The 24,376-nt window shown below is 39.5% G+C and overlaps 3 protein-coding genes across 5 annotated transcripts; 1 reads left to right on the forward strand and 2 right to left on the reverse strand.

Annotated features, from left to right (window-relative positions):
* Positions 1-1,235: 1,235 nt before the first annotated feature.
* LOC5508648 (graves disease carrier protein homolog) lies at positions 1,236-6,063 on the reverse strand. The gene is made up of 6 exons (XM_001629166.3): positions 5,732-6,063; positions 4,975-5,067; positions 4,794-4,853; positions 4,296-4,619; positions 3,346-3,502; positions 1,236-2,890 (listed from the first exon to the last, which is right to left on the reverse strand). Exons 1-6 carry the CDS (start codon positions 5,769-5,771, stop codon positions 2,659-2,661), a joined length of 906 nt encoding a protein of 301 aa, XP_001629216.2. The 5' UTR covers positions 5,772-6,063; the 3' UTR covers positions 1,236-2,658.
* A 6,711-nt stretch (positions 6,064-12,774) lies between these two features.
* LOC5508658 (protein tyrosine phosphatase type IVA 3) lies at positions 12,775-19,296 on the forward strand. Of its 2 annotated transcripts, XM_001629180.3 has the most exons (5): positions 12,775-12,935; positions 13,199-13,548; positions 13,625-13,717; positions 15,734-15,939; positions 17,065-19,296. In XM_001629180.3, exons 2-5 carry the CDS (start codon positions 13,417-13,419, stop codon positions 17,171-17,173), a joined length of 540 nt encoding a protein of 179 aa, XP_001629230.2. In that variant the 5' UTR covers positions 12,775-12,935; positions 13,199-13,416; the 3' UTR covers positions 17,174-19,296. The 2 variants fall into 2 exon arrangements, with proteins under 2 accessions (XP_001629230.2, XP_032233311.1); XM_032377420.2 differs by lacking the exon at positions 13,625-13,717.
* Positions 19,014-24,361, reverse strand: LOC5508639 (proteasome inhibitor PI31 subunit). 2 transcript variants are annotated; one of them, XM_048734681.1, is made up of 9 exons: positions 24,186-24,361; positions 23,455-23,633; positions 22,520-22,629; positions 22,301-22,426; positions 21,779-21,859; positions 21,653-21,712; positions 20,733-20,828; positions 20,149-20,250; positions 19,014-19,815 (listed from the first exon to the last, which is right to left on the reverse strand). In XM_048734681.1, exons 2-9 carry the CDS (start codon positions 23,578-23,580, stop codon positions 19,764-19,766), a joined length of 753 nt encoding a protein of 250 aa, XP_048590638.1. In that variant the 5' UTR covers positions 23,581-23,633; positions 24,186-24,361; the 3' UTR covers positions 19,014-19,763. The 2 variants fall into 2 exon arrangements, with proteins under 2 accessions (XP_048590638.1, XP_001629215.2); XM_001629165.3 differs by having other exon boundaries at positions 23,455-23,613; positions 24,186-24,360.
* Positions 24,362-24,376: the final 15 nt, after the last annotated feature.

The raw sequence follows: 24,376 nt of genomic DNA on the forward strand, positions 1-24,376 counted from the left end.
AAGATTTTGAACCTTTTTCAAACCTTTTCTTGAAAATATCCATACATTTACTGTATTTTTCTGCATTATGGCTATCTTGGCACTTCTGATGGATTCACTGTATTTTCTCAAGATTTTTCCTAGTGAGGTTGACAGACATGCCTCATCAACCATCATCATACCCTATCAACCCTCATCATACCCTATCAACCCTCATCATACCCTATCAACCCTCATCATACCCTATCAACCCTCATCATACCCTATCAACCCTCATCATACCCTATCAACCCTCATCATACCCTATCAACCCTCATCAGCTCGCATTTACTCTCGTCAACCCTCATCATACCCTATCAACCCTCATCATACCCTATCAACCCTCATCATACCCTATCAACCCTCATCATACCCTATCAACCCTCATCATACCCTATCAACCCTCATCATACCCTATCAACCCTCATCATACCCTATCAACCCTCATCATACCCTATCAACCCTCATCATACCCTATCAACCCTTATCATACCCTATCAACCCTCATCATACCCTATCAACCCTCATCAGCTCGCATTTACTCTCGTCAACCCTCATCATACCCTATCAACCCTCATCAGCTCGCATTTACCCTCATCAACCCTCATCATACCCTATCAACCCTCATCATACCCTATCAACCCTCATCATACCCTATCAACCATCATCATACCCTATCAACCCTCATCATACCCTATCAACCCTCATCATACCCTATCAACCCTCATCATACCCTATCAACCATCATCATACCCTATCAACCCTCATCATACCCTATCAACCCTCATCATACCCTATCAACCCTCATCATACCCTATCAACCCTCATCATACCCTATCAACCCTTATCATACCCTATCAACCCTCATCATACCCTATCAACCCTCATCAGCTCGCATTTACTCTCGTCAACCCTCATCTACCCTGATGATGACGAAGATTTAGTGTCGTAGCAGGACCTGAAACATTGGAGGGCACAATACAAAAACATTAAGAAAATATGTTTGAAAATATTTGGGGGGGGGGTGGCATGTGTTAAATGTTAAATGACAAAGAAAATCCTTCTCTACCCTGATGATGACGAAGATTTAGTGTCGTAGCAGGACCTGAAATATTGGAGGGCACAATACAGAAACATTAAGAAAACATGTTTGAAAATATTTGGGGGGCGGGGGGGCATGTGTTAAATGTTAAACAACAAAGAAAATCCTTCAGAGGTTTATTTGATTTTTTTATAAATATTTTCTTTTTAATAAAGAAATTTCTGACATTTGTATAACTATATTACAATATTTTATGTCTGGCTATTTTACAATATGTATAATATTTACAATATCTTTTATGACTTAAGGGGGCAGCTAAGTTCCAGTTTATCAGGCAAGGGATCATATTACAAAATACTCATTATTAATTGGAAATTAAATTGCTGAGAAACCGGATTAGGAGACAAAAATCTGACATCAGTAATAAAACAGAGCTTGAACTGAATGCTACAACTGAATGTATAATAAAACAATTTATCAAAACTTCTAGTAATGTATCTCCCAGAACCCTGATTATGTGTGAAAAAATATGCAATGATTAACATTGGTGTCCATGTAATGATCCCTCCAAGTATATAAATTCATATAATAGTGCATTTTTCCTTTCAATTTTGTTCATTTTCATTCATTGGAATCAACATCCTAACTTTCTTTGATACAAGGAAAAAGTAAAGTTTATATCCAGGCTTTGAAATGTAGTTTGATTTGATCAATAATTTTTTGAAAGAGCATCTAGTAATACCCCCTTTTAGTAGCTAACAATTTATAGCTAATTGTGAAAGTATGGTTTTATGCAAGACTACTGTTGTGACATGTAGCTGTGTGCCAAAACCATTTTCAGCATCAATATAAACATTTTGGGTGTGTCTGCACCAAAATACTTCCAATTGTCTGTATGACAGATAATTTTGTTGACTTGCTTATTTGCAATTGTCATGAGAAAATCCCGCAAAAAAGTCATGTGCTTCTAGATTTATCTTCAAAGCTACAACGACACACTGCTAGAAGATTTTGCATGCTCATATGAGCAAACTCAATAACCCGAGATCAACAGCCAATTTGAATTCCATATCCATTATTGAATCAGATGTCTGGATATTCATAGGTGTATGAAAAGGAATAGCACTTGGGTGCATTTTACACCCTAAAGGAAAGGACAAGCATTTATGACTTTTTCAAGGAATCCCCCAGGTCATGTGCCTACTTCTGTGATCAGCGGTAACTATGACTGCAAGAAGCTTATGTATCCCATGACACGCTGTGTACCTCAACAAATAGAGCACCCAACACTGACTAGGAATCATGTATAGCAACAATGTTTCTTCAGGCAATGAATATTTCTGTGAAGTCTTGGCTAATGTTCATGATTCAAAAACAAATGTTGAATGTGTCAATCAGTTATTTCTGGTTGTAAGCCAAAGCTTGTTTGTGTGCCTTGAACGTTCCAAGTGGCAATCTTCAACAACTTTTTAGCTTGCAACCAAACTCAGCCATGTACTAAACCTTGCTGGTTTCTCTGCGTAGGAATGTTAGCTTGGCCATAGCCTGCTGTAATCCCTTTCGAGACCCGTCATGATCAACATGGTCAAAGAATCACCTTACTCCTCAGCCTTAGTAAGAAGCTGCTTGACAACTTCATAGACCGCAAACATGACAGCCACTTGAGGGCACACCCTCAAGTAGTTGATTGACAGCCCACGGTACAAGCCACGCCTTATCCCATCTTCTGTATAGACGCTGATGAAGGTGTTGATGCAGGTGCTGTACTTGTGGCCATCGGCAACGGCACCAGCTAGTTGCATCCTGCGGCGCACCACATCTAGAGGGTAACTGTTGATAAAGAAGGAAATACATATTTTTATAAGGTGTTAAACTAAAAAAAAGAAAAAATTAAAGAAAAAATGAGATTTTGTCACAGAATGTAACAAATAGATAAAAAAAATAGCTTGGGGCTACTAGGTAACACCTGTGCTAAGGTTTAACCACTGGCCTTTTTAAAAATAGAGACAATTTCCCCAGGTTCTCAGCAAAAAAACATAGGGGAAAGGGAGGGAGGATGGACTGAGTAAGGCTCCAGACCAGCCCCATTTTCCATAATCCCCAAAATACATGGGGTAATATGCTGAGCCCCTGAAAATACCCCTGAAGTTGCCTTCACCCCTAAAATATCCCTAACATTTCAAACAAACAACAAAAAATCCACCCTACAAATATGTGGAAATCTTAATCATCCCTGGGGAGCATCTCATCCCTAAAACTAGCACAGCAATGCAAAGAGTACTCACGCAAGAGTCTGTGATGTCGCCCCTGCCAATGCTCCACAAAGCAGTCCCCCTGAAGCCGTCAAGACTGTCTCACCAGTTTCGGGGTGGATTCTTGTCAGTACTCCTTTCATTGCAACAAAAAAATCCTTGAAGGACTCGAATGCATAAAAACCAATTCCTGAAAATTACAAGAGAAAAGTATGGTCAGTATGAAGGAAAGTGTTTTTCCTTATCTGGAGAAGTCACAAGGTCTCACCCACTTATGTTACCCCTAACATGACACCCAGAAAACCAATAAAAATGGAGAATAGCTATACGCCTAAGCCTAATATATCTTATTGTAATGGATCTTTGTAGGCAGTTTAATTTCCATATAAGACCTTTCACATTGACGCTAACATCAAGCACAAGGGTGCCCAAGAGTCCCTGCCTCCCCAACCCTTCCCGTCATTATAACATTACTGTGACCGCTCCCTGGTGGGGGTACCCAGTTATGTACAAGACTCTAGTGTCTTCTAACATAAGTCAGGCCCGTACCCAAGGGAGGTGCGAACGCAGCCCCCCCCCCCAAAAAAAAAAAAAACGACCGAAGGTCCACTTTTGGTTCTCAATAGACGGGCTATTTGTAGACAAAGCTATAAAGCATCAGCTAGACCACTCTAATATGTAGCCCAATCCGACAATAAACGTCCTGTGGAGATAATGCAAAGGCATTAAAAAATCCATTTTTGTTCTTCCGGAGGTGGTTGGATTTTATCAGAGAACTCCCCTCCCCCCTCCCCCGGAGAAATTAGGTCCACTTTTTCGGATTTCGCACCCCCCCAAGAAAAATCCTGGGTACGGGCCTGTTAGAGTATAACCCTAGGAGACTCCGTTTTTTTTTTTAAAGCTACCCATACCCCAGCTGCTGCTTTTTTATGCCAAACGTAGTACACGATTAGGAGCTCTACTAGACAATATTTCTAGCTTACCCACTGCAGGAATCATGGATAGACTAGTTGGGGTGAATCCCCGGTACAGCGCAACCATGCCTCCTTCTGTCATAAATATCTGCTTGACAGTTTGACATATGCCACAGTATGTATGCTCATCAGCAACTTGGAAAGCAAGACGTGATCGCACAATATCCAAAGGATAAGTGCAGGAGCAGGCAGTTAGGCCGGCAAGGCCACCAGCAACAATTTTGCTGAGATGTGAGTTCTGAAGAGCATTTTCAAACAATAGCTTGTACTGCTCATAGGAAACAAATTGGATAGAGCCATAAGGGAATACACGAACCATCATAGCTCCATTTCCTGAAATAGCAACAAGACAGACTGTAAGGTCAATGGGTTAAGGAACTATTGCACAACCATGTTAAATGCTGTTTTCTTAGCTGAGTACAGCACAAAGAAAAGGTCAATATATTTTATTGTTAAAAATGCAAGGTATAAAACTTGAAAGCGCGCATTTTTTAAGCAAAGACGCACCTTTGTAATAGCCTTGCAATCCCTCTTTCTTATAGATCGCCTTCAAAGCTCCAAAAACACCTAACAAGAAAAAAAAATCAGACAAAACAAATGAGAACGGGAGCAATCCGGCCATAGCAGGCCTTTGAGAATTTTTGCGGTTGAAACAACTGATCAAACGAATGTTTTTAAGTAAACTTACTCATGTTTTTGTAGTGCTTGTTCTGAGCTTGGAAGAGTATTTTTAGCCTTTCCAAGGGAGCTGTTGTTGTTTTCGCGCAACACGTCGACAGACCTACAAGCAAAAAGAGAGCGACTGGCGCATTAAAAATTCAGTAATAACAAAAAGTAAAGAAGCGAACATTGTTAGCTCTAAAGACAAGGGGAGCTAATCGTGTGATCTGGGTATTAACAATGTTATCTTCGGATAAAACAGTTTTGTTTGGGCGTAAATAATAGGCCTCTGGGGAAATGGGTTTCGACTTCGTTGTTGTTGTACAGCTTATTTGCATTTGATATAAACATGCAAACACGTATAAAACACGCAAAAAACAGGCTTGATTGCTTTTTTTCCTCTTCCGAATCTCTATTAATAAGGATTCCTGTATAGATCTTTCACGCTCACAAGAAATTTTCGCATACAGCGCCAAGCGATCGGCTCCGAGATTTCACGTGAGCTAAAAACAACCGTAAAAACAAACATCGGGTTCCTGCAAATCTTGCCAAATTTGCTTTAAATTCACAATTAAAATCAATTAATTCCAATTTCGTAGGCAATCTAGACATTGTCAAAGTGATGAATGCAGGATTTGGCGAGAAAATCCATTTATTTTCAGGCGAAGTCAATAGTTCAAAAGCACGCACGATGTCGGGTTCTGCAACGATGGCTCAGTGATTTCCCAAAAAAATAACCTCGTAAAAACAATAAAACTGGATAAGAATAAAGCAATGCTACTCACCCCCAGCTACAAAGGTGTTTATTGTTTTGTAGTCGACCATTGTTTAGAGACTGTTGGATTCAAACTCTGATTAAAAATAAATCCGGCTGATACTGATATCTGTCCGGGGTTGAGAGAAAACGAAGTTCTCAATCTCAAGATTCCAAAACTTGCTAAACAGAACGTTCCCCAGCCTCTCGAACTCCGAACTGAGATCCGTTGCGATCCACAAGCGCTTTTATGGAGGAAAGGAGGCGCGAAGTTTGAAGACGTCCGGACTGTTTGACTTTGAAAATGATCTGAGTTTGGCTGCACACGTCCGCTCTGTTTTGCTTGTGACAGACTGCACGATGCGCGGAGACGGGGGGATCACGCACGACTACAACTTTTTGTTTACACTAGGAATTTCCTCTTAAACGCGTGTTTTAAACAAAGAAATCCACTGAAATTTCCCCAAATGTATCGGAACATATTTTACTTTCTTTCGTTGCTTATGTCTACTTTAAATTGACCGCAAAATTGCTGCAATTTTCCACTACGTGAGTATTATTTTCAAAGAGAAGTTTGATTGACGTGTGTGGCACTAGAATGGAATTTAAAAGACAACAATTGGAAGCATAGCGTTATTTTTGTACTAAAAAGCTTGCTTTTTACCTATTCCACTCACGATAGTACTTAATTTTGAATTTCTGTGTTATTTTCTGCAATGCATGATAGTCTATATAGTATTTTTTTGAAAAACTCGGCCATGGTATCGGCTTCCCCCTGTACATGCACGGTTCACGTGCACACCGAGTGTTTTCAGAGACGACAAGTCACGTTCGACCAAAGCCTCGATTCCACAAAAACTCTCGTGTAGCCGGGACCAATTATATTCCGTGATTCACGTGCATGTAGTCGGATAGTTACGCGAATAGTCACGCTAAAATATTGAAAGGTGTCACGAAAACCAGATGAGAGTTCGGAGAGTTACCCAAGCCAAGCTTCTTGTTGCACTTCTGTTTGTTTTGAATTTGAAAGAAATGAATTGATCTATGAAAACGCTACAGCAAAGAAAGGAAAGCAAAGGATATCAAAAAGGATAACAGACCAGATTTCACATCACAGTGCACGATTTTGCAAGCATGAGATTCTCCAAAATTTTATCGAGAAGACGCACGGTTGACTGATTCTCAAGCTGCTGATACTTTAATTCCTACTATTTATACGGACACTATAAATAAATTTGTCTTGTTAATCAGCTTAGGGTTCGATATTATTTCGTGGGATTTTACAGCAAAGTCTCTTGTTGCAGAGTTTGTACTTCAAAAAAAAAGAATTATTTTATTGCGTGGGTGGGGGGTTTTCCCTGAGATGACCCTAAACTCTCTGGAACCCTCTCTAATGTGCATTTTCTGTATGAAATAGCAACAGATACAGATAACAAAATAAACCAGAACTCTCTTAAAAATCGCCATCCCTACCATGCCAATTTATAACATTTGCACTTCATGTTTAACCAACATTATATTTTCGTTATGATTTTGCGATGCCGTCTAGAGGGCTTCCGAAGTCTAATAGGTTATTATCATCATCACAGATCGCCCTTGCCATTATAGCGGATTAAAGTCAGGGGCACATCATTTTGTCGGCTTTTGCAAGGTCGCCGTGCTAAGAATCATGCGTTTCTCAATGATATGTAATGAAATAAAACAGCGTTTTAACCTTAGTTGGAGCCTCTATCATTTTTATATTCCATAAACTTGTTGCGCGTTTTCCTTTCGACAAAAATAACAACACGATTAATAATTCAGACGCGTTTGCGTTGTTTTCAGTTTATCACAAATCAGCGTTTGTCGTCTTGTTGCGCTCGAGTGACGCCAATAAAATAATTAAAATAAGTTTTCCTTCGTCTAGTAAACATTGCCATGACTGAAAACAGGTAATCTTTGAGTTCTTTGTAATTATTTGCCTCTACGAAAGAAAAACAATTCAATGTCAAACGTTTCTTTTCCTAAATTTAGATAAGCAAATCGCACACACTCAAAATAAGGCAAGCGGTAGGGCTAATGCACAGGCAGGGCGTAGGGAGGGTATATTCGGGAGGGATGACCGTAAATGTTCGCACCAGAGCCTTCTTTTAAAAAAAAGTAGTTTCCTGTTACCATATCTGTAAATTTTTCTTCTTTTTCTCATAGTCTGAGAGTTCTGCATACATATGCCAACTGCAATGGGAAGGTTAGAAGTCAATTGGCAGATCAGTGCATGCGATTCTCTCTTTCTTTAGCAACTCAAGGTTAAAACTTGTATTACGCAAAAATTGTAACGAAAGGGATATAACAAGTATGAAGTCATAGAATGATGAAGTGTGTATTCCACGATGGGGATTTCCTTGGTCTATATAAAATAGAGCAGGCAAAATCAATCAATTCCGACACGCAAAGCGCGCGTGCAGCTTTGCACGCTCTACGGGACGTGACTGATAAATCCATAAATCGCCGCTACTCCGTTGATTTGTTTTGTCAAATCGAAGAGAAATCTGGCAAACGTATTCTCTGAGGTCGAATCAGTGCCCTTAATAAATACAAACTTGCCATTAAGGAATAGTTGCCGGGAATGTTCTAGTCGCAATTGAAAGGGGAGCACGCCTGGTGTGCTTTTGTGTCGTTAGCAAGAGTCTCTTGGTCGTACCAACACGAACTTTCTTTAATTAAAGCTCACTTATACAGTTGTACCTCTATAAAAGGGACACCAATTAAACGACCACTTGATCACACGCTATAGAAAGAGGCAACTTTCCAAGTTCGGAAAATTGGTCACTTAATCACTGTACAGGCCCGTACCCAGGGGGGGGGGGGGTGCAGGGGGTGCGAACGCACCCCCTCACACAACGGCCGAAGGTCCACTTTCGGTTCTAAATAAACGTGCTATTTGTAGTATGTATCCAAATCCGACAATAAACGTCCCGTGGAGATACTGCAAAGGAATAAAAAACGTTTTTTTTTTTCGGAGGTATCAGAGAACTCCCTCCCCCCACCCCCTCGGAAAAATTAGGTGCATTTTTTTTGGATTTCGCACCCCCCCCCCCCCCCCCAAGAAAAATCCTGCGTATGGGCCTGCTGTATCTTATGCCTCTATCAAACGGCCATCTACGTAAAGCGGCAGCGGCTAACATATTCTAGGGTCCCATATGAAAGCAATAAAAAAATATGCGATAAAATAAAAAATAAGCCATAAACCGAAGACCTCTTTTGTGGCTGAAGGTACTGGGGTTTGATTTTTTGGGAGGAATTGAGATTTCGAGGGGGTGCCCTGGGTTTACAAATAGTACCTTATAATAAATACAAATAGATTTAAAAAATCATAACATCGACTTTTATCAAGCAATCGATTTATACATGCACCGCTTGATACATATTTAGGTACATGCAGAATATGCGCTCATGTAAAGATCAACAACAACACACAATCCGCTTAGAAAAGTAGGGGTTCGCGCCCCACCTCTTTCCTGTCTGCCATTTCACAGTAGTTAGAAGTCAATTGGCAGATCAGTGCATGCGATTCTCTCTTTCTTTAGCAACTCAAGGTTAAAACTTGTAACACCCAAAAATTGTAACGAAAGGGATATAATAAGTATGAAGTCGTAGAATGATGAAGTGTGTATTCCACGATGGGGATTTCCTTGGTCTATATAAAATAGAGCAGGCAAAATCAACCAATTCCGACACGCAAAGCGCGCGTGCGGCTTTGCACGCTCTACGGGACGTGACTGATAAAACCATAAATCGCCGCTACTCCGTTGATTTGTTTTGTCAAATCGAAGAGAAATCTGGCAAACATATTCTCTGAGGTCGAATCAGTGCCCTTTATAAATACAAACTTGCCATTAAGGGATAGTTGCCGGGAATGTTCTAGTCGCAATTGAAAGGGGAGCACGCCTCATCACAGGTAGCCCAGGCAATGGTTTTGAAGCTTGTTCGTAGCTTGGAATCGGCTGTTATTCTTAGAGGTAAAACGAGTGGATTGAAGTACCGATTTTTTGTGAAACATTGCCAATAAAATTGCCTTAAAACTTAGAACATGCCTTGTTGTTGTCATATTTATGTGTAATATACGATTTTGGGGGGATTTCGTAACGTAACCTTACGAACCGATGATGGCGGGGGAAGGGAGGGGAGGGGATATGACAACCTAACGAGACCGACCGATGGTGATGACGGGGGGGAGGGTGTGTGTTATGACCCGCCGCCACCCACTATTTTGGGGATGGGGGATATGGAAGCCCGCCGGTAACCTTACGACCCGAAGATGTCGGGGGAAGGGGGGGGGGGGGGGTATGACAACCTTACGAGACCGACCGATGATGATGACGGGGGGGGGGGGGGGGGGGGGGGGGGGGAAGGGAGGCAGCCCGCCGATTACGACAGATACACTTCAACATACAATTCAAGGAAGGGTATGGAGCGCTTCCACTGGCAAATAGATTCCCATTTGAGGCAACTTCCCATGCATAGGGCCTATTTGCACTATGCAAATGTTTGTTTGTTTTGACAAAAAAAAAACTGTCAACGCTAGCGGGAACAAGCGAATGCGTTTGTTCGACCAGGACAATTTTCAACGATCTTCAAAGTTTACGCTGGCCTGTTCTGGAGGCGGCCAGGACTAGGTCAAACGTCAAGTTTTTCAATTCACACCAAGCTTTACTTGAGCAGAAGTTGTTGTTCTTGATATTCATAGAATGAATGTACTACCAGTAAAGACGATGAGTTGTGCAAAAATATTCCAAGGAAGCATACTCCCAAAATGAATGCAATGAAGAAAAAACAGATTGATTTTGGAAGCAAATCCTAAAAAAAACATCCAAGGCATCACTGACAGTGCTAAAATGCTAACTTCTAATTTCAAACCAAACCCTTTTATTGATCTATGTTTGGGGTAGAGAGGAAGCAAAGAATATCAATTGACTAAAAAATAGTCGACGGGAGAGGAGATAAAAAGAATTGACTCAACAAAGGTTTGGTGAAAAAAATATAACAGTAATGGAAATAATTTGATTGAGCATTTCTTGACATTTCCCCTTTCCCATTATCTTAACCCTTTCACCACCACAGGCCTCTAAAGAGGCCATGTCTATGCTATTCAAGCTATGTGAACAGAATTCTATTATTGAAAAAGAAGAAGGTTGTTGCTAGTGTTATAAAGTTTGAGTATCTTGCCCTAAAAAACCCTTCCCCTTAATAAAAGTTCCATTAATGTACATTTGTAAAGCTACATTCTGACAAGCTTTGTCCTTGCGAAGAACAATGGATGAAACAGGATTTCAAAGATGGAATATAGTGTCATACACAATTTTAGATAAGATGCAATACTGAAGTTTTAATGTACCATTTTAAGTGGTGATTTTCCATCCCCATGGGAATTAATATTTGCAAATATAAATCCAGTAATGCATTATATTTTGGTGTTTTGAGAAACCCTGGATCCAACTATTCCAATGAAATAAATCTAAACCTCTAAAATAAATGTAATGGGAAAGAGACTTAGAAAGAAAATCCTAAAAAGAAGATATAAGTGAGAGTACTAAATGAAAATTACTAATTTAAAAATCAAATCTGTTCATTAATTTATTTTTGGTGTAGAGGGGAAATAGCAAAGAGCATCAATTGCATAAAAATAGTCAACAGGGAGAAGAAAAAGGAAGAAATATGACTCTTCTTTAAACGTTTGAAAAGAAAATATAATAACAATAATGTGATAATTATATTCAGTACTTTTCTAAAATATCCCCTTTCCCATTATCTTTAGGTTGATAGAAAACTGTTTTCTTTACAGATATTATGGGGGGGAGGGGGGGTATTACCCGCCACTAGCAAACTATTTTAAAAGTCGGGTCCCTAGCTTGGATGGTTCCTCGTCACCATGGGGGGGGATCACCCGCCACCCATCAACCTTTTTTTAAAAGTCGGGTCCCTAGCTTGGATGGTTCCTCGTCCCCATGTGGGGGGGGGAAGGGGGGGGGGGGTATCACCCGCCACCCATCAACCTTTTTTTAAAAGTCGGATCCCTAGCTTGGATGGTTCCTCGTCACCATGTTGGGGGGGGGGGGGGGGGTATCACCCGCCACCCATCAACCATTTTTTAAAAGTCGGGTCCCTAGTTTGGAGAATTGTTTTGACCTCGTCCCCTTTATTTTACAACGGTGAAAACTCTTTCAATGTCACATACATATGACATTTTTATCAAAAGAGGTGATAAAAATGTCATATGTATGTGACATTGAAAGAGTTTTTACCGTTGTAAAATAAAGGCATCGCTCCCTCTCTCTCTCATCGTTGTCGTCGGCGTCGTCGATATTCACTGTATTTTTTTTTATCCCTTTTATCATTAATGCTTTCGTTTGCTTATCATCACCCTCATGTTCATTGATCAATTGGGGGGAGGGGTGCGCTGCTCGGGTGGGTAGAGGATAATTTATAATTAGCAAATAGAGTAACGAGAGAATGAAGAGAGAAACCAAGAAGGGTGCGCAATGGCTGTAGGGGTGTGCGGATACAAAAAAAGCCGGTACATCATGGTACAACCAAGTTGAAAGTTCAAAAGCATATAATGTCGAACGTGACGAATTGACTGTGTCGCCGATAGCTGAATTTACAAAACCTTGCACAATGTCTTCGACAATGGTTTGAGAACTCATAGCATTCGGGTTTTAGCAGAAATGTTTGATAAATTATGCTGTTTTTCGATCGCATTTCCGTGGATTGAAGTGACAAAAATAACCATCTTGTGATAAATATAGTTATGACAAACGTATCTGATATACCATTATGTTATTCTCAAACAAATGAAAATGTTTGATTGGCGTATTCAATACGAATATGAAAGTTAATCCAATCAAACACGAGGTTTTATCGAAGCCGGGTTGACAAAGTTTAAAATCAATGTGTGACCTTGCGTTACATGTTTAAAATATACAAAACTTTTGTAAAACACAATTTGATTTGAAGCTTGATCTCATGATCAAAATATAATCCAATCAGATTTAACTTTCTAAAAATGTTGTGCATTGATTGGCCAGCAATACGCATGCGCCTTTATTTAGATTACGTCACAACGGAGCAAAATTGTGCAACTGCCCAAAATATTTCAAGTCACGGCGTGCGACGCGATTCTCGCTCTATGACTAGTCTTCCTGTTGGAAGGGAAAAAAATACGGTGTGATCTGCCTTCAATGAGGACAACAAACGTAGTAAGCCCAGAACTCTTCGTCTTTAACACCATAGTCCCAGATTAGTATTAGGCGGGTTTGAACGGCGATGAGAACCAAAGGATTGTGAAAGTCACATTTTGTGCTCATCTGAAAGCTGTGGTTTTATTTGGTTATCAGGAGCCGGTGAATTTAGCAGTGATCTATAGGCCTAGACCTATCGTCTTCCTTGTTTAGATCCCTCCTTTCTGTAGGGAGTAATGTAACGTATTTGTGACTGGTGTTCTTTATTCTACCCTTTTCAGTCGTTCGGCCATCGAGGACCCAGTTTTATGGAGTTTGTTATCGACAGTGGCGACTGGTGTCAAGCACAACACGAATAAGTCAGCGAAAAAGAGCTCTAAAGACTTTGAAATCCTATTGAATGGGGTAATTCGCCTGGAATTTTGATATTTTTTGGTTAAGTGATGGTTTCACGCCCTCTTGCTACTAAAGAATCATAGAGAATCGAAGAAACATAAATATGAAAATGCCGACCGGAGCTAATCGCGAGACTTCGTTCCACGGACCTGGGGCAGTAATGCTGGAATACAAGTCGATGAAATTCCTCATAACTGACCGCCCAACTAACTCAACACTCCCACAGTATATTCAGGTAACTATCAACCTCTCGCATTAAACGTTAGTATCTTGAACGTTTTAAGAGATTGTTTGTCAATTCTTCGATACAGGACTTGAAGAAATACGACGCACACACGGTTGTACGTGTTTGCGAACCGACATACAACACGGAAACATTGTCAAAAGAAGGAATAATCGTGTTGGTAAGAATCCATACTTGTAACTTCTGTCGCTTGATTCTCACATATACTACTCGTGCGAATATCGGATTTGTTTGGGAACGCTATTATAGCAACGTATTTGATACCTAACCACACTCGATGTGTTGTTTGAGTTTTGGGTTGGTCGAGCCGACTGCGCCTTTGGCTTTACTTTGTCATTTCGGGGTGTTGTCGACTACAATTCGATATCGCTTTAACTTGATTTTTCCCTGGAGTAAATACTAATCTATATGATCGAGCAATAACAGTGGCAGGGTATTTAGAGAAATCCAGTCGTATATACTATAAGTTATTAAATTATTCGTAACTCGATTTATACTCCGCCATTGCATATCCCTATCGAGGTTCTCTTCCACTTTTGATAGGTAGATACGAAACGAATATTGTAAACAATCGCAGTGTCCCATTGCATTAGAACCCTAAGGAAATATGTGGCTCAGATTTAGAAACTTGCTTTTATTTCTCTGGTGGTGGTATAAGTTTGAATGAGTGCCGCATTGTGTATAGAAAACAAGAGGCCATTGCCACCGAAAACTTGTTTAACCGGCTTCTAGGTTTGGCTATCTAGTAGTCAACAAATTCAAGAAAAGAGCGCTTAAAGATTTGATATTACAAACAGCACAGATGTCCTGCACATATGTGTAATAAATAGGCACATATAAAATTCTATTTAGGTGAAACTTACAAACTTGATCTTTATTCAAATCGAAGCTATGTTTTGCATTGTAAAAAATTGTATCACACTATTACATGCCAAATCTAAAATTGAAATATTACTTATAAGGCCCTAGATATTAAGAAATTTTGCAAATATATAGAAAACGCGTGATATATAGAAATCACGTGTGGTAGCATAATTATTTATTTCTGTGCCAATTTTCTAAGCAATAACCTTCAATAAATTGTATGCAAATATTTATTGATCTTGGCCTTTCGGGTTTCTTAGGTGATGAGGCAATGAAATTGAAATGCTTTTGAAAATTTTAATGCAAGTAGAAAAGTGTGTTATTCTATCCCTAACTTGTAGTTTCTGTTTTAATGAAACAGGAACTGTTTCTGTTTGGGCTACAAAGCAGCTTTAACAGCAGGCGCTGCTGCCTGAACTTTTGTTTTTATTGTCACTCAAAATGAAGATGGCTCACGTTTTTTAGCATAAACAGATTTTCAAAGGAATGCTCGAGGGACTCCTAGTTTTTCCTACTCATTCCAGCCATACCTACCCTGTCAATTCGGATTTTTTTCTCTACTAATTTCAGAACAACCCTATCTTGCTGTTTGAATGTGTTGATATGTAGTCTTTCATCAAACATTCTGATTATGAGGATAATATGTCCAGGCAAATCCCCATTTGATGAGTAAATTGTAAATATTATAAATGTTTTTTTTCTGTAGGAATTTAAAACCTACGCCATGGGCTTTGTCAACACTTTTCTTTTTCGTGTTCTCATTCTTTTGTGAAGCTACAGTATCACCCCTTGAAAGGTCAAACAATTCATTGACGCAAATAAATTAACATGGTCGAGCAGGTTTATTCTGTATTTTAGGAACTTATATGCTATATTAACCTTTTTTTGGCAATCTGCCTCTGAGTGTTTATTCTAGGGATGTTTGATAGGTTTTTATGGCCCTACTATGCTCATAGAGCTATTTATCTGCTTGTCAGAACTTTGACATAATACTTGAACCTGTATTGTATACTTGTAAAATAGATGTTGGAACTGTATTCAAATTATTTCAATCACTGTATTGTGTCCATCTGTGCTCACAGCTTTTCCATTTAAATAGGAGATTTTAAGTATAAGTGCCATAAATTGTTTTTAACTTTTGGGCATATCAATTCATTCAGCTGCCATACTTCCTTTTTAAAAAAACTATTTTTCCGCCATAAAACAACAGGAGCAAGGTGGCAAATTCACATTAACCAGCTTAGGTGAAGTTTTTGAAAAACATTTGCCTAAATTCAGTACCTTAGCCTTACAACAAGTGCTTTTCTCCTAGGATTGGCCATTTGACGATGGCGCAGCACCTCCGAAACAACTCGTTGAAGACTGGTTAAAGTTGCTAAAGGGCAAATTTAAGGAGAGGCCTGGTTCATGTGTAGCAGTCCACTGTGTGGCAGGCCTTGGTCGAGCACCAGTCTTAGTTGCACTGGCTTTAATTGAGAGTGGAATGAAGTATGAAGATGCTGTAGAGTTTATTAGAAGGTAGGGATGATTTTAACAAGCTAAAACAATTGAGAAGCTCATCACCCTGCAGCTGGAATGCTGAATTATGAGGGCACGGATACAACATGGTTGGGTGGAAGGCATAGCAAGCACTTCAGACAGCCAACATAAAGGCCTTGCTAAACATTTAAACATGTTTGTCAAACATTGCGTTTGACACAAACGTTTGTATGTTTAGACACCCACAAAACATGGCTTCCACAACACGTACAGATGTTTGAATGAGATGAAACATTTTCATCAAACATTTGCGCAAATTTTTTATTGTTTAGCTATTCATCAAACAAAACATTGCACACGCTTTGTGCTTTTATCCAATTACAGCTTGAATTCCCATGGGCGTCACTTTGATCTCTTGTGTAATCATTATGGAAACTGCACGTTCTCAAGCTTTATGAAAATGTTTTTGGGTTTAGCCACCTCCCAAAACATGCTCGCACGAGAGTTCGATTTCAATGTTTGAACACATGTTTGAATGTTTAGCCAGGCCTTAAGACTCATGTCTGACCATGGAACACAGCTTAGATAAAAAAAGGCTTTTGGGGACGGAGGAAAGCCAGGGAAAAACCCTCAGAGCAATGGAGAAAACCAACAAACTCAACCAACTGTGGAATTGGGAGTCAAACCTGGGACTCAGTGTTACATGGCACATGCATTGCTCTGCCAACCGTGCCACTGATGTTCTCAGGTTTGGGTATTTGGAAAACACATAGACAGATTGTAAGTTAGTGTGGTAATAAGTGTAGTACCTAAGGTAACTTAAAATGTTGTAAGGTGAATTTAAATGAAAATCCCTCATATCCCTGTTTTTTACATACCAAGGAACCTACAATATTAGGTCCACAGAGCTGTAGCAGCCTAGAAATATTGGGAGGGGGGGCATGATATTGAAACATTAAGAAAATATTGATGACACAGCCACACCCCTACTGGGCATTTCCTTAAATTTTTTTAGAAATTGGGGGTCTTCTGCCCCACCCCCTGCTACGGCCCTGACACAACACTATAATTGATGAATTTTTACTTGTTTAGTCTACTTTAAAGTGGCATACAGTACATGTAGCAACTAGTTTTCTTAATGTTTTGTCCCATTTACCTTCACAGGAAGCGCAGGGGTGCAATCAATGCCAAACAACTGTCCTACCTGGAAAGATACAAGCCAACTAAACTACTGAAAGAAAAAGACGGAGGACCAAATTGTGTAATTCAATGAACATCAAGATTGCAAGTTTGACAGGAAAGGTTACAGGAGGCTCTGACAATGCCTGAACTGCTGCTTGCTTCATGGATTGTAGTGTACTATGTACACTGTTTACCATCACTGTGGAAGCTGTTGAAATCAGAGAATAATAAGAAATGGTAGGCTTGATCCAGTGTCCAATTTTAACTCATGTTTACTGTAAAAAAATTCAGGGAGGTATCTTAGATAAGCTTGGGTTAAGAATGAAACCAACCAGTAGAAGATTAGTTGTACTATGTCTCTCGAAGAAACTTTCTCACATCATTCTGTATATTTTCAATATTTCCCACTTTCTTATAAATTGATATGCTGCAAGTTATTTAGTTATCAAATGAAGATGTAGACTGCATCCATGTCAGGATGAGTCTTATGAATGGGTGGATGTTACTTCTTTCCGACCAGCTTTTCCTTTATTATGTAACCAAATGCAATTTAATGCATGCTGGTGATCTTGACAATTTTTGGGAGTAAGGAAGCAAGAAATGTACTATCTGATTGACATGAACTTCACTAGCCAACAAGCAAGGCAAATAAATGTACTATCTGAATGACATTAACTTCACTGGCCAACCAGTTGCGCAAAGAAATGCTTGAGTGTACATCAAAGCCAACGGAATCCTCCTACAGGGCCGTAGCAAGGGGTGGGGCACTGGGGGCAGGTGCCCCCCAATTTTATTAAAAATTCTAACAAAATGACCAGTAGGGACTTGGCTGTGTCCCCAATTTTGTTTAATGTTTCTGTATTGTGCCCCATCCCCCCCAATCTAACGTGACCTGCTACAGCTCTGTCCTAGCTTTGAAGTTTCTCTCAGTCAAAGTAGTGATTTACACAAGCTGATTGACAAACTTTTCAAACTTTGTCTTGGTGGCCAGAGTAGTGTGTCACACTTATAACTGTTTGGATGTCGCAATTCAAGCTTTGCCAGATTTTCCATATACTCTTGGCTGAAGGATTTTTTTCATTCCTGATTCAAATACAATCACATATGCATTACCTTTTCAGGAGAGATGATTTTTTTAGCTCATAAAATATGCTGAAATATTCTTTTGCTCTTTTAAGTATGCTGTATATTATTTGAGATATTTCATTTATCCAAAAGATTGGTATGTAATCTTTTTTTACAAATAAAGAAAAGCAGTATCAGAGCTTATTACCCATGCAGATTAGTTCTCAACAATGGCACTGAAGATTCCATCAAATAATTAATATTACAGTAAATTAAATTTTACGTCAACTTTTCTCCCTCAAAGGTTGAATAAAGTAATCTTGATTTTGTTAGAATTTACAGTCTAGGATATGATTTCATAGAGATAGAACATTAGACTTCATAGAGATAGAACATTAGACAAAAAGTGGAATATGCAATGGGAAAAAGTAAGCTGCAACAGTGGTAAAATTGAATAGAATTCAGTATTAAAATGGAGGGTTTTGAGGTAGCAGTATTTTCAAACCCTATAGGTTACAAACATGGTAGACAGCAGTAAAATCAGCAGTGTAGTATGAGTAAATAGTCTTGGAACACTTAGCATAATATACAATCAAAGTTGTCGATTACTAAATGTGTTAAATGTGATAAAAATTAATGTAATATTATGCAATTTAGTCTCCACAACTTTTGGTTCCATGACTTTTATGTCTCTGTATAAATAAAGTCCATTTGCCCAACTTGCATTGCAAGTGTCATTTTGAATCTCATTTGCATAGGGTTACATAGCCTACAAAACCATGTAAGCTGGATCAATGGACTTAAAGCTTGCAGGCTAGATAGAATGTCAGTCTTAATAGTCACTGCACCATAACTCAAAGCAGAAACAAGATCAGGATTTTTAATGTTTTGCAACTCTAAGACATAGAAAAACATAGACACCAATCTGAGATATACACAAATCAAATCCTTTCTCTCTGCCAAACCCCCCTCAAAGGATTGGCCTCTTTATTTCCTTAGTTTGCAAAATACTCAAAATCAAAGTTACAGGATAACTGGTGTAAACAAAAATCGAAACCATTTTTGTAGACCAAACTATCTTTATGTAATATGTATTAATTTATTGGAATCACCAAATGGGAAATCAATAAAGAGCTCTGACACATGGCATAACTTTGTTTCCTTTTTTAACTTAAATGAATAAAAAATGCAGCTATTTTTATACCATCTCGGGTGTTTTTAAAGACTGCCCAAGGTCTGAACACCCAATTTTAAAGGAAAATTACAACCATAATATCTTATGCCCACCATTACATGAACATAAGTACATAGCCAGGATTTTGTAACAGAGAGGAATAGATATCATGAGTGAAACATCTACAATTTCATTTGGAAAATATAGCTTTTTGGTGGGTAAGGTATAATGAACAATTGTCAACACATCTAGGGATGTGAATCATTTCATTAACATGTCGTAACCAAAAACGAGGCGGGACATGTCAATCATCACATGACCATGGCACCATATTCAGTAGTGTCACTCATCACATAAATATGATGTCGTATCCAGGTGGGAGATGACAGTCGTATTACATGAACATGTCGTCATAACCAGGGGGTGGGAGGTGACAGTCGTATTACATGAACATGTCGTCATAACCAGGAGGTGGGAGGTGATCAGGATCTGGCCTGCAAAAGATGGCACATAACACAGTAGCTTCCTTCAAAACTTATCCTTGCCTAATATATAGTCAGGGTTGTCCCTATTATTGGCAACAAGAACCCCCCCCCCCCCCCCCCCACACACACACACACATAGCTTAAGCAGTATGTTTCTACCTAAGTCTGGGTCATGTCTAGCATTTGAAAAGTGCTCCCATCCCCTCTCACAAAAAAGAAGAAGTATGTTTCTACTATAAACAACAAAGACATTCCAGAAAAATATGAGACCAATTCAACTGGCCGCAAGAAAATACAGAGTATGTATAAAATCTGTTACTGAGAAGAGCTTACTGCACTCACCCAGCAAAGCGTCCTGGAGGGTTGCCTGGTCGTGCCCCCACCTCACCATCAGGGGGTATGGGACCAAAAGGATCAAACCTTGCACCAGGTGGGACGGAACCTCTAGGCAATAGAAAAAAAAATGTTTTTGAAAATTCCTGCAAGTTCTTATGTTTTAAAACTGCATAAATGAAATGTGGGCTCTTGCAAGTAATGGTTTACATTTCCTGTATCAGGAATATCTAGAATTTGGGTATTGGGTTGATCCACCCTTTCTTTTATATTATCTTCTATCATATTCACTCAGAAAGGGCATAGTTCTGTACCCCAATGCACAGTATATCTAAATTTAATAGGCAACTGATTGCCTAAAGTCCTTCATCACAAATACAATTTTTTTTTGTTAGGTGAATGAAGTGCTACTCTACAAACTTTCATAGAAATTGTGCTGACTCCTTGCTCTCCCTGTGAGGACCCCCTTGGCTAGGGTATCCATCAAAAAGTGGCACATTTAAGCAAATCCTTGATATGGCCTGCCTACTCCCTAGTTTTTGGGTTGTTGTGCCCCTCATAATCAATTTTCCATGAAGTCACCTTCACATCACCTTGGAATCTGTCCTGGAGGATTTGGGCCAGTCGGGCCACCAGGAACTCTGGGAAACCTGCCAGTTCTGAATGGATCCATTAGCATACCACCTCCCCTATCATAAAAATAAAGTACAACACAGTCCTTAGATTGTCCTGATTCAAGACAGACAATGATGATACTTTTTTAAGAGGGTACCATAAATGACCTAATAAACGCCTGGGCGTTTATTAAATTTCGATGGTCCGAGGGGGGCTTTCATTAGATAGGAGGTGTTTATTAGAAAGGGGCTTTCTTTACAAAATATAAAAATATAACAAATCCATTCAAGTGCAATGGGGTTCTAGTCTCAGCCAGGATCACTTTAAATTATAGCTTGCATAGCAAGCGTTTACCGTGCGAGGAATGCAATCATTTTGCGGTGCAAATATGCGGTAAACAGAAACGAGAAGTCTTGTTATTCCTGGATGCTATACTGAGGGACAAAATGAAAGAAAATTGCAGACATCCTAAGCAATGGGATCAGGAACGTTAGAGAGCAGTACCCTCATTTTGAACTTGACATTGAACAAGACTCTACTCGCTTACCAGTGTTGATTAAGCAAGATGGCAATTAAATTATCATTTATATTTCCGGAATTTCTATGTTGATAGTTTTTAAGCTGGCAGGGAAGGGAGCGGGGGATGGGGGGGAAGGGGGGGGTATTAGAGAGGGGCGTTTATTACAAAATTGTAAGCTTAGGGGGGGGGCTTCATTAGATCAGAGGCATTCTTTAGATAGGGGGCGTTTATTAGGTCATTTACGGTAGGGAAATCTGAAGAAATCCAGCCAGAAATTCTGAAGGCTGGATACTAACTAGTTAGTAATGGGTGGGAAGGGAGGGTGAGGGTTTTAATTCTTTTTTCCCCCACAGGGGGAGGGGAAAGGCAAAAACCTACCCAGGGAAGCCTGGAGATCTGTCTCCTTCTCCGTATGGGAATGGTCCAACTGGAGGCGCCCTGTTAATTAGTAAAGGATTCAGATTCAGTCAGTTAAAGTTAAGGAAGTATAAAGTCATTTCTTACCATTCATCTCTGAAATCCGGAGGCCTCCTTGGTGGTAGTCTTAATGGGTCAGTCTCTAGCAGTCTGCTGGGGTTTCCTTGGCTAGGACAAAAGTTATCATTATTATTATTACTAAGCTTGCTGTCCACAGATGGGCATAGGAAAACAAAATACAGACAGAAGACAGACAGACAGCAGACAGACAGACAGATGTATAAAAAGGGCATGAAAGACAGACAGATGGATAAAGGGCATAAAAGATAGACTGACAAATAGATATATTAAAACAGACAGATTGACAGAGACATGCAGTGACACCAATTACACCATGAGCGAACCTAGGGGGGCCAAGCTAGTTGTGCCCCCCTCCCCACTTTTCCCAGATATTTTGTTAAAAAATATGTAAAGATTTCCAGGAAAGAACAATTAGTCAAGCCCCCCTTTCATGAAATATTGACTTCAGCCTCCCCTTATTGGAGTTCCTTTGCTAATCATCCAGATTAGGAGAGGAAGAAGGAATGGTGGAGGTACACTCTAGTATACCTTGGTTGTCGCCGTGATGTGTCTTGGTTGTTGGTATGACCATGGGCTTGGGTTCTAGGCTTAGTAAACTTATCTATGACATCCCTGCTAAGTTTTGCTCTCAGGTGATCAAACTGTTGAAAACACCTGGAAATAAATAAAAAAATATCATTTAATGATGATAAAATAAATATATTTAAAGATGTTGGGAGACAGGACAAGGAAGAAATCATGACTCACTGATTGATGGAGGTGCTTGGCTGTGTCTGTAAGGTCGTATAATCCAGATCACCATCTGTAAAGTCATCAACATTTACAGTAATGTCATACATCTTCGACTCATCCTCTTCCTACAGAATAAAAACAACAATACAGATTTATCATATTCTTAAAGAGAAAAAACAAAAACAGATAAAACCAGAGCAGATCAGGGGAGCATGGGAAGCCCCTTTAGGCTGACAAAAAAGTCATAAAAAGTAATTTCTTTAAGACCCTGTTCCCACGTATCCGTTTTCGTTTTCAAATGCAACCTTTTTGTTAGGGATACGGGTATCATCCACACATAAACGCGAAAAGGATGACTGAAAATGGAACAATTTGAAAACAATCTCCAAAGTGGAAGAATTTGAAAACGATACCCTATCCGTGCCGTGGGGATGGACGAAAACAGAACCTGTTGAAAACGGTGCCGTGATTCACTTTGCACGCGCAATGTGAACAAGCAAAATAGTGGGTCTACGCATGGGCTGTAGAGCTTGTTATCATTTTCGTATTGTTTCTGCGTTTTCTTGGGGGCGGGTCGTATCAAAATAAAAACGCTTCAGGAAGCCGCGGATCTCTTTTAAAAAGGAACTAAAAGGTTGCATTTTCAAATGAAAACAGATACGTGGGGACAGGGTCTAAGGTGCATGCCCCTACCCATCCCTTTTGAAGCGTTTTTTAATAACAAAGTGCCCAGAAAATAGAGAAGTTAGATTTAACAACATAAATCGAAAAAGTATTACTTCGGAAGCACCATGATTGGTGCACAATTTATCAATAAAACTGCCTTCTTAGGTTTGTATCTATGTGTAACAAAAAATAATGACTTCCCCTGTCACTGAGCCTAATGCCAATTCAGCGAAAAGCTAAATCTGCCCCCATAGTATGGTAGACCTTTATATACTCTCACTTACCAAGAGATAGATAGCTAGTGCATTGCCAAGTTTGAGGATACTCAGTATGTATAATGGGCCTGTGTTGTGGTGCTTGTACTGTAAGGAGTATGAGTCATCTGATTGGTTCCAGTCTGGAGGTAGCATCTCCCCAAAGTCAAATTCATCCGAAGGATTTCTCTGTATATTAAAGCAAGCTACTAAGGGATAGACCATAGATAATCCAGAGGAAAGGCTTCAAGTGGCCATTTTAACTGCATGGTATAACTAGTTACATTGTGGCTAATATATTAGCCACATCTTTTTAAATGGGCAATAACCACATTATTCTGTATTCAATTACCATATCTGTGCTTGGGGGTACTGGTCCATCCCTTCCCTCTCAGATTATTATCTAATGGTCTGTCACCAAACAGTAGTAATCAAGATGGACTGGTGAATCCAGACTTTTAAAAGGGTGGGCCAAATAAGAACATTAACACGATAAAGGGGTGGTTAATGGAAAGAATAACAAAACAAAACAAATATCAAAATGGATTCGCTCTTGATCAGGGGGACCTGAAATATCAAAATATATAAACCTTCTCAACTAAGTTATATGCAGCAAGGAATAATAGTCACTAATCATTGCCCGTCTTGACTTGTGCGAAAGCAAAACATGTCAAGATATTTCAATCTTTGCAAAACACTTTCACTTTCATATCAGCTAAATATGTTGGTTTTTAAAAATAATCTTCCACCAATAAACTTACCTGATTACCCGAAGCAACGCATTTGAATTCCCTATCGAGCAGGCAAGCGTGTATTGCTACCACAACGGCGTCATATTTATTTCTTAGATGAATTATTTTCAAAAGATTTCTTAGCTTTGCTTCCGCCATTTTTTGTGGTGTATTTTGCCTGCGATACCAGCGGTAATTTTGTGGTACCCCTGTGTTATTTT

Source organism: Nematostella vectensis, chromosome 11 (assembly GCF_932526225.1).
Source record: "Nematostella vectensis chromosome 11, jaNemVect1.1, whole genome shotgun sequence".
In the NCBI taxonomy this organism is placed as follows: Eukaryota; Metazoa; Cnidaria; class Anthozoa; order Actiniaria; family Edwardsiidae; genus Nematostella; species Nematostella vectensis.

What these genes read in the sequence shown, in the direction of transcription:
- LOC5508648 (XM_001629166.3), bottom strand. Translation starts at nt 5,771, where the DNA reads ATGGTCGACTACAAAACAATAAACACCTTTGTAGCTGGGG. An exon ending in AAACACCTTTGTAGCTGGGG is followed by an intron (nt 5,068 to 5,731) that starts GTGAGTAGCATT and finishes TTTTGCTTGTAG; the next exon opens with GTCTGTCGACGTGTTGCGCG. An exon ending in CAAGCACTACAAAAACATGA is followed by an intron (nt 4,854 to 4,974) that starts GTAAGTTTACTT and finishes TTTTCTTGTTAG; the next exon opens with GTGTTTTTGGAGCTTTGAAG.
- LOC5508658 (XM_001629180.3), top strand. Translation starts at nt 13,417, where the DNA reads ATGAAAATGCCGACCGGAGCTAATCGCGAGACTTCGTTCCACGGACCT. An exon ending in CACTCCCACAGTATATTCAG is followed by an intron (nt 13,549 to 13,624) that starts GTAACTATCAAC and finishes TCTTCGATACAG; the next exon opens with GACTTGAAGAAATACGACGC. An exon ending in GCTGTAGAGTTTATTAGAAG is followed by an intron (nt 15,940 to 17,064) that starts GTAGGGATGATT and finishes TTACCTTCACAG; the next exon opens with GAAGCGCAGGGGTGCAATCA.
- LOC5508639 (XM_001629165.3), bottom strand. Translation starts at nt 24,314, where the DNA reads ATGGCGGAAGCAAAGCTAAGAAATCTTTTGAAAATAATTCATCTAAGA. An exon ending in GCGTTGCTTCGGGTAATCAG is followed by an intron (nt 23,614 to 24,185) that starts GTAAGTTTATTG and finishes TTTAATATACAG; the next exon opens with AGAAATCCTTCGGATGAATT. An exon ending in CCAAGCACCTCCATCAATCA is followed by an intron (nt 22,427 to 22,519) that starts GTGAGTCATGAT and finishes ATTTATTTCCAG; the next exon opens with GTGTTTTCAACAGTTTGATC.